At 46.3% G+C, this 12599-nt stretch overlaps 1 protein-coding gene across 4 annotated transcripts in view; it reads right to left on the bottom strand.

The window, feature by feature from the left end:
* Positions 1 to 2326: 2326 nt before the first annotated feature.
* The window catches only part of LOC130581224 (lethal(3)malignant brain tumor-like protein 3), a 39618-nt gene continuing 29345 nt past the window's right edge, over positions 2327 to 12599 (bottom strand). For 2 of the 4 annotated variants that reach the window (XM_057379224.1, XM_057379227.1), the window contains 2 exons: positions 9125 to 9187; positions 2328 to 6389 (listed from right to left, as the gene is read on the bottom strand). In XM_057379224.1, the coding sequence (XP_057235207.1) occupies positions 6261 to 6389; positions 9125 to 9187 (192 nt within the window). In that variant the 3' untranslated portion in view covers positions 2328 to 6260. Of the gene's footprint in view, positions 6390 to 9124; positions 9188 to 12599 lie in introns of all 4 variants that reach the window. The other 2 variants (XM_057379225.1, XM_057379226.1) reach the window with 2 other exon arrangements.

Genomic DNA, 12599 nt, shown 5'->3' on the forward strand with positions numbered 1-12599 from the left:
AAAAAGCTCTTTAAATCAGCACGGCTGCAAAAAGCCACTCCCACTCCCAGTGACATGTGAAGACATCAGCTTGGATGATGGTGAAGTCATAACCCTGTTTTTGAGGAAAAAGCACATGATGGAAGGCACTGGTGCCTTGCTCCAGGATGGGAGCAGTGGGAAGGTTTGCTGGGGGGATGCCAGAGCTGCCCCTGCCAGCACCTCTGGGGGCACTGATTCTGTTCTGCAAAGGCCTTCAGCACCTTTCTTGGAGAAACAGCTGGAATTGTTCCAGGAGCAAATGTATCAGACTCCAAAACAATCTCACTTACATTACCAGTGTCTGGATGGTGAATAATGTGGAGAGGAGAAAGTGTCGTGGGGGAATTAATAAACTGAGCCTGGGCTTGGTGGCAAGGAGATGAAAATATTAGGGAAGGTGACAGGCAAAGTCAATAAATTGTGAAGCAAATGCGTTATTTGGGAAAGGTCTGGCATTTCTGGAGCAGGCTAGGCCGAGCACAGCCAGCCCCATCCTTGACCACCTCCCAGCAGTACATTTTTCTCTAATGCCACCACTCTCTTTTACTCCTGAAGCAGGAATGYGCCCATCAGCTGCAGAGAGCAGGATGGAAATGGCAGCTTCCCTCTCCATCCATCCCCACATCCTCCATCCCACTGGGCTGGGCTGTCAGGGGAGTGCAGTGCTTTGTCTGTACAGTTYCTGCTCCTGGAAAAGTTGCAGGATTTGAGAATTGTAGGTTGTCAGATAAGGAGTGTTGTGGAAACCAGGGTGGTGCAGGATCCAGCCAGCGTGAGAAGGTGAGAGCTGGGGTCCATAACTGCTARAATGAGAGACCCCTCCAGACCCTCCAATGGATCTGCAAACATCACTGGGAATTGTGTGATGGATTCAGAACAAGGGACAAACAAGTCCCACAGAGCACAGTCAGGGCTGACACAGAATAATTTGAGCAGGAAGAAAGATYAACTACAGGTTTTCCCTGCCCCAGGAGAAAGATGACTTGGGACAAAAAATATCCATGTTTGCCTGAGCAGAATAATCTGCAAATGCAGTCATCCTTTTGGGTGATTGATGCTCCCTGCTCTGCTCAAACTTCTACATCAAAATCGTGGGGAAAAAAAAAAATCCTTGCTGTGGAGAAACTCCGATCTCTGAAGTGCAAGCACACAGGCACACACCCCAGCACAGCCCCGAGGGAGCTAMCAAGAGTACAAAGCAGCATTTGATGTTCCTGAGCCTGCTCCAAGCATCCCAGCTCCCAGACCGGGAACCAGATCACGGTAACAAAAGCAAACAAGACAGGGTTTAAATAGAAGCAAAAACCTTCAAAGGGAAAAACCAATGAGAGCAAATGTTTACCCCAAAGATGGGATAGTTTAGAAATTAGGGCTAGGAGCCAACTCTCCAATATTTTTAGTTTCAGAAGGTTTGCAAACCTCAGCTGCCAATGTGGCCCCGGCATCTCTGTCCTTGGATGGGTGACCTGCTGCAGGTGCAGCTCCAGACACCCCTGGGGAGGAGCAGGAAGGAAAATTCAATACCTGATTTTGGGGCACATCAGAAAGTGTTTGGCCATTTATCAGCTAATTACAAGTAGAGCAGAAACAGGTAAGATAATTATCGTTACAGACACACAGTGAAGAAGCCTGGGGGAATTAAGGAATGAGAAAACTGGCACAGACCCCAAAATGCAGAGCTTTAACATGGATTCATGCTTAGAGTAAGTTCTTGTTAGTTTTAGTTAAAAACCGACTTTGGGAGCTGCTTTAGGAATATGAAAAGTTCTGGAATGGTTTGTGATAGGAAACCATAAGGGATTAAGGAATCACAGAGGAAAYCATGAGCCTTCCATTGCCTACAGGGTCTCTGGGAGAGCTGGAGAAGGACTTTGRACAAGGGCCTGGAGCGACAGGAGAAGGGGGAATGGCCTCCCACTGCCAGAGGACAGGGTTAGAYACTGGGAAGGAATCCTTCCCTGTGGGGTGGGGAGGCTCTGGYACAGGGTGCCTGGARAAGCTGTGGCTGCCCCATCTCTGGATGGTCCTTAAGGTCCCTTCCATCCCAAATCAGCCCAGGATTCTACGATTAAAACCTGGCAGCAGCAGAGAACAGTGAGGAATTGGGGATCAGTGCAGCAGCCAGTGCTATCCTGTGAACACATCAAGGAAAGCTCATGGACAGAGAGAAGCAAGAGATACAGACAAAATAGAAATGAAGATGCTGCCTTGTGTTTTGACTGGCAGGTTTAAGTTTATGGGAAGGACAACAGTGTGATGACCAACCCTCCAGGGCAGGGTCCCCCTGAGCACTCCTGGGGTCAGCTCCACACAAAAAAGAACAAACCAGGTGTGAACTTATATTAAGTTTATTCACATTTCCAGAGGAAAGCATCGGTGGAGYGCAAGGTCATGGCTAGTGTCAAAAAGCTCAAGTATTTGGTTTAAAACAGGCAGACATTTGGGAGGCTGAGCTGAGCCCCTGCTCCCATCCCCTGCATGTGTTTCCAGTTCATGGAACAGGAATCTCCAAAATAAGCTGGCTCATCACATGATGGGGGGGATGTCAAAAACTTTAAAGCTCTCTGTGGTATAAATCCCTAAGCAGGGCATGAAAGTAGCAGGCAGGAAATCTTGTACAGCTGAACTGGCTTATCCCTGGGCTGAGTGCTGGGTTTTTCCTTCGGCTSTGGAGTTTTGCTGTTGGCGACGCCGAACGCTCCTGTCCAACTTTAATGCGATTCATTACCCAGAGCTGAAATTTGCTGCTCCAGGATTACAAGAACTATTGCTGATGATGGCACAGAAAAACTTTAACATGACTCCCCACCGAGAAGAAAGAGAGAAAAGGTGAAAAAAATTGATTGCTCTGGATTTCAAAAACAGSGATAAGGGAACAAAACCAGACAGGAATACGATTTTGAGAACTGGGACTTCCCAATTGCACTGCTGGCCCATGGGAAGTTGTCACAGCTCCGGGTTGCTTCTATGGAATGTATTTGTATTTCTGAGACTCCTGGGTTCAGCTGGCCCAACAATTGGCTCCTGCTGACATCCAGCAGACCCAAAATCCTCTCAATTCCAGCAGGCATTAACCAGCTTCAGCTTTGCTCCCCACAGAGCCACAACTTTTGGATTTTTGCTTCAAAGCTCACATTTCAAATCAGACAAGGCATCAGATAAGCAAAGGCCTCTGCAGAGCCCTGGCTGTGCCACAGGTCTGGAGCAGGGCTGGGAACAGGCAGAGCAGAGTTGGGACAGGCAGCAGGAACAACTCACCCAGGTACAGGGGAAAGCAACACTCCCTGACACAAGGGGAATGGTATCAGCAACCAAGAATTTCTAAGTTAGGGGCTAATAGATGAGCTGGTTTGGGTGGGTTGTTTTAAGATTGTAATTATTAGAGAGTTCTAAATGTGTCCACTGAAGACACTGGAAGTCTTTTTGCCCTGTGAAGTTGCTGGATTTTATTGGAATACAGCTATATGTGGGAAAGGAGTGGGTAATAGATGTGTGCACATTTTTGCCTGCTCTGCAAAGACAATTATCAGATTACAGAAAAAGGCACAAGAAGCACATTCCTCCTTCTTCCATCCCTAAAAGGTTCCTCCTTCCCCCCTGCTGAAAGCACTGTGCTGGCTGTCACTGAACAACCTCCAAGTACACATTTTCCTCTTTGATCCAGCTGGCTCGGAAGCCCCAAGGATTAAAGATTTCTCTTCTGTTTGAATAATTTCACTGTCTAGAATCTCACTGCTTGTTTAACCAATTCTCTTCATCCTCCATCTATATACAGTAAAAGAAATGGAATTAATACTATATTTTGGTTTATTGCTAGAGGAAATCTGCTGTCCCCCAACTCAGCCTCCCAAAGGAAGAAGGTAAAACAGAAAATCTGGCAGGGCCTACTTGCTTGAAACAAGAAAAAGGCAAAATTGCACTTTTTCCATCTGGCTGGGTGTYGAAGAGGGGGAAACTGGGGTAAGGAAGGGCTCAGGGTTATTTAGCAAGTCAGAGGAGAGCCAGGAATAAAACAGACCAGCTCTGGATCCTCTGCTCCAGTTGTCAAAAAACAATTTTGCTTTGCCCAGAAGGCGAGTTCTGTTGGAGGACAGGACATGCCACTTACAATTCTTAATGCTGACACATGCAGAACAAGACAAAGGAATGTGACTCTTTGGTGAATATTCTGGTTATCATACTAAAAATGTATTTTAATAWATTAAATTCACCCCTTGCCTAGTCCTTAACATTGCAATAGGCTYCTCCCCTGCAGCCACCTGGCTAATATTTAATGGTTCAGCTATTAAACACCYCACCAAACCTGTGTCTTCTCTGTGAATGCTTCCACTCCTTAAATCTTACCAAAAAATAAAGTATGGAAACAAACTGCTCTAAATGTTATTCCAGGACTGAATGGCTTCAGTGGTGTGGATTCTATTTACAATTTTAAGGAACTTTCTGCTAAAGACAAGTTGCAAGAAACCTTCTCTGAACAGCAGGAGGGTTGGACAAAGGACGTGGGTGATGCAGGAAGGGGGAACAAGTGTGTTCCTTGTTCCTTGTCACCAAACACTCACGGACAGTGTGTTCACTCTGTTCCCAACAGTTCCTGGGAAGCCACACTGGTGGCAGAGATGCCAAGTCTGAGGTGCCCATGGTTGGATCACATCACCYTCAGTGCCCTGAGACACCCAGGCAGCCTGGCAGAGGCTGATGGCAGAAACCTTCCACGGYACCAGGTCAATGTGCCCCAGTGCTCTGGAGGGCTCCCACACACTGGATTCAGCCTGGCAGCTCTGGATGCAGGGCTGGAAGGGCTGCCTGAGCTGAGCTGGTTCTACAGCAGGCACAGAGCTGTCAGGGAGAGTGGCTGGAGAGAGAGCCATGAGCTGCTGCTGCTGCTGCTACAAATAAGTGGGAACACCATGCAGAGCCCAGCAGATCTCACTGCACCTTTCCATGGGGAAAGGACAGCTCAGGAATATGGGAACCACCACCCAACACTTCCATAGTCATGTCCCTAAAAGTGGCTCTCATGGAGCAGAACGACCTGTGCTCCCACCCCACACAGGAACACAAGACACAGGCTCTGCTCCTTCCCTGAGCAGAGCAGCTCTCTCTCCTTTGGGAAGGAATTGCTCCCCCATGTTGTTWAAATCCTGATTCCTCTCCAATCTCACATCCCTGTGAGCTCTGCCTGCCCCCTCCCAGAGGCAGAGGCACTGCTGCCCTGTCCYACAGCTCTCTGGCAGAACACACCGACATCCACTTCAAGAGGAGAAGGCCAAAGCACTTCACACTCATCACTTTGGATTGTTCAAAAGAAAAGCCATTTGTTTCCAAGAAATCTGTTTACACACACACTCTGGACACTGCTGGGTTTCCATGTCCTATTCCCAGCATTTGGCTGACAGTGGAACAAACACATCAAATTCCCAAGTGCTCCTGATTGTGCCATTTTGCCAGAAGGTGCTCCTGGCCCAGAAGCAGCTGTACAAAAGCCCTGATGGGAAAGCTAAAATACATCTGTTTGTCTCCAGTGGCAGATGCCTTTATGGGATCTTTGCCTACCCAAAGCTTACCTGCACAGCCCCTGCTTCCTGACAGAGAGTGACAGGAATGAGGACATTTTGCTTCTGGCCAACCAGTGCAAGCCATCCCTGATGCAAACTTTCTGCCCACGCTCCCTTYCTGCTGGGGTATAAAGCAGTCCAGCAGCCAAGGGTATGACAACAACCAGGATCAGTAAGAAAAACTGGGATTTAACAATCAGTCCTGAAAAAGTCAGCTCCTGAGTCACAGCRGTGAAGGATACAGCAGAGTAGCTTTGAAGTGCATCTTTTTCCTCCTTCCTCACTCTTTTATTACACAGAGCATTTTAAACTCACTGGTGATCACTCACTCAGTCATTCAGGCACTATCACTGGAGTTTTATTCAAAACTTTCTTCTTGCTTCTGCAGCTCCACCAATGYTACCCTGGATTCCCCTTAGAACTGGAGGTTTCTTCTCGATCTCAAAAAGAGATTGATATATCAAAACCAAATTCAATTACAAAATATAATAATATCCTCTTCTTGGAAGTGAAGCTGCCCCATATTCTAGACTGTGGCAGGATTTTTATAACCTCAAAACATTTTTACTAAGTTCTACTTAAAATACATCCGAGTCCCAATCCACCAGTCCAGCACATTGTAATGCTCACAGCTTTAGATCCATTCCCAGWCAATTCCTCCTGGGATCTGCCAAAGGCTTCTTCTCAGTTGTCTTCTGCAGACTTGAACATAAGGATGGCRTTGTAGATCTTCAGGGCAGGGCCCAGCTTGATGCTGAGTATTTTAACAATGTCGTTCTGCTTGAGGAGCAGGAAGGCCTCACCATCAATCTGCTGGAGGGTGGAACACGACACAGGATTAATCACCAGTGCACAGGCAGGATTCCCATTTCTGGTCATTCTGGGATTCCTCCCTAGTTCTGACATCTACACCCCGTGATACCCCCTTTTCAAGGGGCACAGACCTCATCTCACAGCACATTTTCTAGAAATGGAGAAGCTGCAGCTGTCCCTGTCCATGGCAGGGGGTAGAATGAGATAAGCTTTAAGATCCCTTCTAACTCAAACCATTCCATGATTTCATGTGCTATTTAGACCAAGGCACAGTAATGATGTAATATGGCTGGAAAAACAGAGTTTCCTAATCCATCAACAAGGAGATATTCAATTAGATGCAAATTAATCAAGTGATTAACATGCTACCATGTGAATCCAGGATGCTGTAGGTAGCAGTGAGTGAAATCATGACATACTGTTTCTAGAAAAGGTTAAAAATKCACTTGAGCAAGAACACCCACAGAGACAACACAGATATAATTAATAAAAACCCCAAATGCTGCAGGGATGAAGCCAAAGATTAATGGACACAGACAAACAATACGTGTCTCCCTAAGTTATTCCATTAAAGTCCATTTACAGAGACTGACAGWGTCTCCTCCTCTCACTTGATGTTCACCAGTGCAGCACACACCATTGGACACGCAGCCCAGCCAGAGCAACAATTCTGCTATTTTTGTAGTCTTCCCAACTAGAATTTTTTTGGATGTCAATGCCTGGTGCAAGAGGAAACACTGAGTAAACTCAGAAAATGTACAATTAAAGCAAAGAACTGGGAGACAGGAGATTTGGTTTTCTCACCTCTCATCACATGAGAGACCCTCAGCAAATTACTCAACCTCCCACTTAAGTAACTATTAGTAACTAGGAAGTTAATTCCTCCACTGGGAATGACAGGAGTGCTCCCAGTCCAYAGATGGCCACACCATGTCCCTAAATTGTATTCTCACACTGCCTTGAGTCTACATTGCTGCAATAAATGTGTTAAAAATAGCTTGAAACAAATGGACTGCTGCTTAAATTAAATAATAGATTCAAGAGGAGTGAAAAACTGGAAAACAGCTCTACATTTCAAAATGCTTTTGTGTCCAATATTATTTATTCCTATGCTTAATTTTCACTGCATTGCCTCACACTTGCTTATTTTAAACAGTCCTGCCCTGAACTGGACCTAGAAACACGTCTGTGCTTTATTATTCATTTCTTTGTTCCATCTTTTTTGGATGGGTTTTAGAATTCTGTGCACAATTTGTTCTCTTCACTCTTAATGTAAGCAGCAACTTATCCTTCTCCAGCCCCCCACCAAGGGAAGTCTGCAAGAGATTTATTTATCCAGGACATGAAGAACTTGGAGGCCAATTGCAGCTAATGGACAGTGTGGGGGAGTTCAGCTCTCCTGTCACTCACACCTGCATTCTGGCCAAAGCCAAACTGCTACAAGGGTTTTAATTTCAAACTGACAATGTGGCTTGAGCATAAACTGGAAAAACAACACAAACTCCTCTAATCTAATCCAGAAAATAAGGATTAAAATGGACCATGGCTATGGCACTCTCAGAAACAGAAAGCAGTCACTGTGCTAAGGACCAGAAGAAATAAAACACATGGAGAATGGTTGGATTCATTAGAAGATTTGCTGGCACATTTCATCTCTGAATACACCTTCCCTAATCCCTTTTACACTCAGCTACACTGAAAGATGGGCTCATTTAAATAAATTTCACTATTCCCACTATATTCAGTGAATGAGTATTCKACTATATTGTCACATTGTGGACAGTGCTTTTTGCAAGCCTCCATTTCTCCTGCTTTCTATTTTGTATRAGTCTGCATGGTTTTAAAACAACGTAAAACAAACCAGAGATACATAAATCCACAAAATGCACTGCAGCCTGATTGCCCCTGAAAGGGAGCCAGCTCTGGAGCAGASAGCAATTACAGACCTGCCCTTTCCAGTCACTGCCATAGAGGTGACTCCAGCCCTTCCCTGCAGCTCTCACAGCCAGACAGGAGAATTCTGACAACAGAATCATGGGACCATGGGATGGTTTGGGTTGAAAGCTCATCTCATTCCACCACTTGMCATGGRCAGGGACACCTTCCACTATCCCAGGTTGCTCCAAGCCCTGTTCAACTTGGCCTTGGACACTTCCAGGGATGGGGCAGGCAAATTAATTGTGTGCCCAAAATCAGGAGAGCCACACCCTGTGCCTGAGGAGGTCTCCCAGAAGCCACAGTGACCACACCAGGAATGGTACTAGAGCCCAGCCCGTGGCAGTACTGACTGGACACACCACACAAAGGACATGCTCTGACCTCCCAACCTCTGCTTGTCAATAGGAAAGGCTCCCCTCCTGCTCTCAGCCCTGCCCCAAGGGGGAAGCCAGAGATTCCTGGGAAACCCTGCCCCTGCCAGGCTCCCCAGGAACATGCAAATGTCCTCGTTAGAGGCAGCAGATGAGATCCTCACTAACCATTCCAATGACACATTCAGAGCAGTGCCAAACCCATGGCACAACGGTCCAAGACAGGATGTTAACCATAAGCTCAGTGATTGCAACTGCAGGGAAATTTAAAGCAGCAGGATGCAATTAGTCATGCTGGAAATCAGCTCCATGCTRAAGCTGCCTCCTAAATGCCACAGGCTCGGCAAAGACATGGCTGAGCAGGTCTGAGCTCTCTGCCACAATTGCAGGGATCTGCAGCACAGGGTCTGAGCACACCCAACCTACCTCTTCCCTGAACACAGACGCTTGTTCTTTGCAGCCAGGTAAACGCTGGATAAAGGTCACCACCTGCAATTGCATGTGAGAATAAGGAATCACAGACACTTACAATGGGACACTATCAAGCAAAACCCTCTTATTTCATGAGAGTTCTCTGTACAAGAATTTTTAAATCTTTAACACTCAAAACTCTCACATTAATGAAGAATAYAGATGAAAAACATTGCTGGGTTGTTGCTGCAACTCCTCTGTGTATTTTAGTTACCAGCAATAACTACCCCTTATTCCCATTTGACCATTTATTTCCCTCGTAAGAATCCAGCTTCTCCACTCCTCTAAAAGATCCTCAYAGAATCAACATTATTTTTACACATTAAAAGCTGTATATGGCTTATACTACTTTAAASCCACTCACGATTTCACTTTCTCTACAGTACTGCTGGAAAGTAAAACTAAGAAGAAAAAAGGATTAYACAGTTTCCCATGATGACTTGCCTGTTAAGAGACAAGATAAACCAACTGAATGAGCACTGCTGGTTTACCAACATCCAAAGGCAGAAGAGCTGGGAAGCAAAGAAATTTTGGTTTTATTTAATCCATGCTGGGTGCACAGGATCCACGGAACCAAAAAGATTAAACAAGTAAAAGTTTTAATTTTACATTTCACATTAGGAAAAATCTTTCTAAGCAAGGAATCTGTTAACATTTGGGATAATCTCCCTGGAGTCATGCAAGCAGCCCTGGGGCTACATTACATAACACCAAGCAGTGTGAGGAGCAGGCCTGTGTGCAGTCAAGGATGACTTAATGTGTATTGTCTTCTCCAGCTACAGCTTCCCTGGTTCACAGGAGRTTTGTATATTGAGGCGTAATCAGATCAAACATCTCTTGTTAATTGGATGCTCCCCTGCAGGAGCAGCTCTGCTTCATGAGGCGTAACCATGTGAGTTGTTGCAGATGTGACATTTCTTCCCTGTACACAAACAAGCAGCTGGGAGGGGTCACTGTCAGATACAGGCTCCCTTCAATCCGTAATTTCAAAGTCTCTCTGAAATCACATCCCTGCACCTCCAGACTAGACTTAGAGCCATTCCCTCCCCGCAGTTCTGACCAGGCAGAAATGGGGCTCTCAGAGTGCCCTCCAGGTTTGCTCTGCTCTGGCAGGAGCAGCTCTGACTTCCGTGGTTTCTGTTATGTAACCTGAAAGCAGAGCATCTCTCTCCTTGATCCTTCTATTCTGCTCCATCTTAAAGGGAACCCCTAAAATCCACATCTCCATTGGGCAGTGACTCCAAATTTTCTTCTGTAGAAGTACAAACTCCATTTATTAACCAGTAACAAAATAATGCTTTCCTTTTGAGTCTCCCCCACCACTGAGAACTGAAACACAAATGAAAATCCTTCTGCTGGGTCTGGTTCCTTCCAAAATTTAAAAGACAGCTGGAGCCCTCAGGGTGAGRACTGAGAGTGCTCTTCTTTAGTGTCTGTGGCACTCAGAGGCTGGCAGATGTCTCCAGGGAATAACCTGGGCTTGCCTTGCTCCTGTGTCCTTCCCTGCAGCACTGCTGCTGGCCACCATCACACACACGGAGAGACAGAGCTTTGATCTGCCCCACGAGTCCTTTGTAGGGACACTGCAGGTTCCCTGTGCCACTGTAGAGGCCTCTTAAACAAACAGGAGCCCTGGGAGTTTACCAGGAATGAAAAACACAGAGGAAAGGAAGAAGCAAGAGGAGACAGAAAACAGGAAAGCAGATCCCTGGACACGAGACAGACCCTGGATACCACTGAGAACAGTGACCTGCCTGGCTGTCACTGCTGGGAGGGGACTGGAGATCCCAAACTGAGACAGGGCAGCTGAGGGATGAGGGATGCTTGGGAGCACAAGGACAGAACACAGTGACATCACAGTGACACAACCCCAACAGTGGCAGGGAAGCCCTGAAACCTGGAAAAGGGTGAGACTGCAGGGGCTCAAGGTGAGGGTGGGACAGGGTGGACAGGATGGGAACACAGTGGGATCAGAGCTTTTCTATGAGGAGGTGAAAGCCTGCTGGCACCACCTGCTGTAACCACCCCAGGGCTCACAGAACTGTCTGCTACAAGCTCTTACACTCCCAAAGCACACTGGGGAATGGAGAGGGCTTTGTGTAATCCTGAGAACACCCTGGAAAGCGGATGTGACCCTTCTGGAAGGCGCTGATGTAATCCCAGGTGTGTGACAGACACACTGAGCTCAGCAAAGGATCAATGCCCCTCGGTGACAAAGCAGCTCCACACTGCACCCCTGCAACAGCTCCTGCAGGACTGACCCCTCCTKAGGCCACGGACAGGAGCTGGGGTTTACTGGGATTTAGGAACCCACAAACACTTGGCACAAGGATGGTCCCCCCAGGTATTAGCATTTGATGAAGGATTAACTAATGAACAATACAATTCTAGCACATCTGAATGTTCTCCTAGGTGTCAATAGGCTGTGCTCTGAAAACACGACAGGAAGCTTTCAATAAATACCAAAGCTGCATTAAAGTAACCACTCTGGGTGACTGCTCAGCGTTACCACGACTTTCTTAGCTTGAGGGCCCCTAAATACTGCTGCTGCTCTGCCATTTCAGCTGTTCTCAACCAGCAGAGAATTAAAGCAACCTTTTTTTCCTTAATGTGGGTTTTATAAAATAAAAACAGTTCTTCAGCCTGAAACCAAAGGAGAATTTTACACTCCYATCACTCCTGTTTCGGATCAGCGGAATGGACTCCTTTGTGCAACAGAGTTCAAAGCACAATTTAAAGGCAAATGTTTGCCCTGCAGGAAGAGGTTGGGAGCCCAAATGCCAACAGACCAAACATACTTTGGACTCCTAAAACACAGCAAGACCTGCTGCTTTCATCTCCTAGACCTGTGGCTACATCGCACGGCACATGCTGATGCTGCAAGCGCTCAGAGAGAGCCCAAATTGATTCCTCTGGGAATATGTGATGAACATAATTAGCAAAACCAGACCTATTTTACTGGAATTCAAGACAAAACCTGTAAGGACTTCAGCCAGTCCACTCTGGTGCTGCAACTGAGCTTTTTAATGTGCCATTCTCRCTGCTACTGGCAGCCAAAAGCTCCCCAGTTGTTTCAGCAGAGTTCAGTTTATCTACGTTTGAATCACTGTATCCAGTGCCCTGCATTCATGTCCTGTGGTCCCTGCTCACACTCATCYGTTATCAAACTAATACCCAGTTAAATTTACCCAGCAGTTGCTTTAAAGGTCAACTGCAAAGGACAAATTTGATTTGGCTTGGATCCTGACACTGTACTTCCATGAACCAGCCTTCTGTTTCATCCAAAAGAAAGAGATTTTGATTATCATGTCAGAGGATTATACACTTCTGAATTTATTGATTTGCTAAAGGATCTTTTGGACAAATCATTGGAAGCCTTCTCAAAAGGACAGGAACAGTAAATCTTTCAGAGATTTTTTTTTCCTCTTTG

Source organism: Malurus melanocephalus, unplaced genomic scaffold (assembly GCF_030028575.1).
Source record: "Malurus melanocephalus ecotype Western Australia unplaced genomic scaffold, MMel_1.1 scaffold_393, whole genome shotgun sequence".
Taxonomy (NCBI): Eukaryota; Metazoa; Chordata; class Aves; order Passeriformes; family Maluridae; genus Malurus; species Malurus melanocephalus.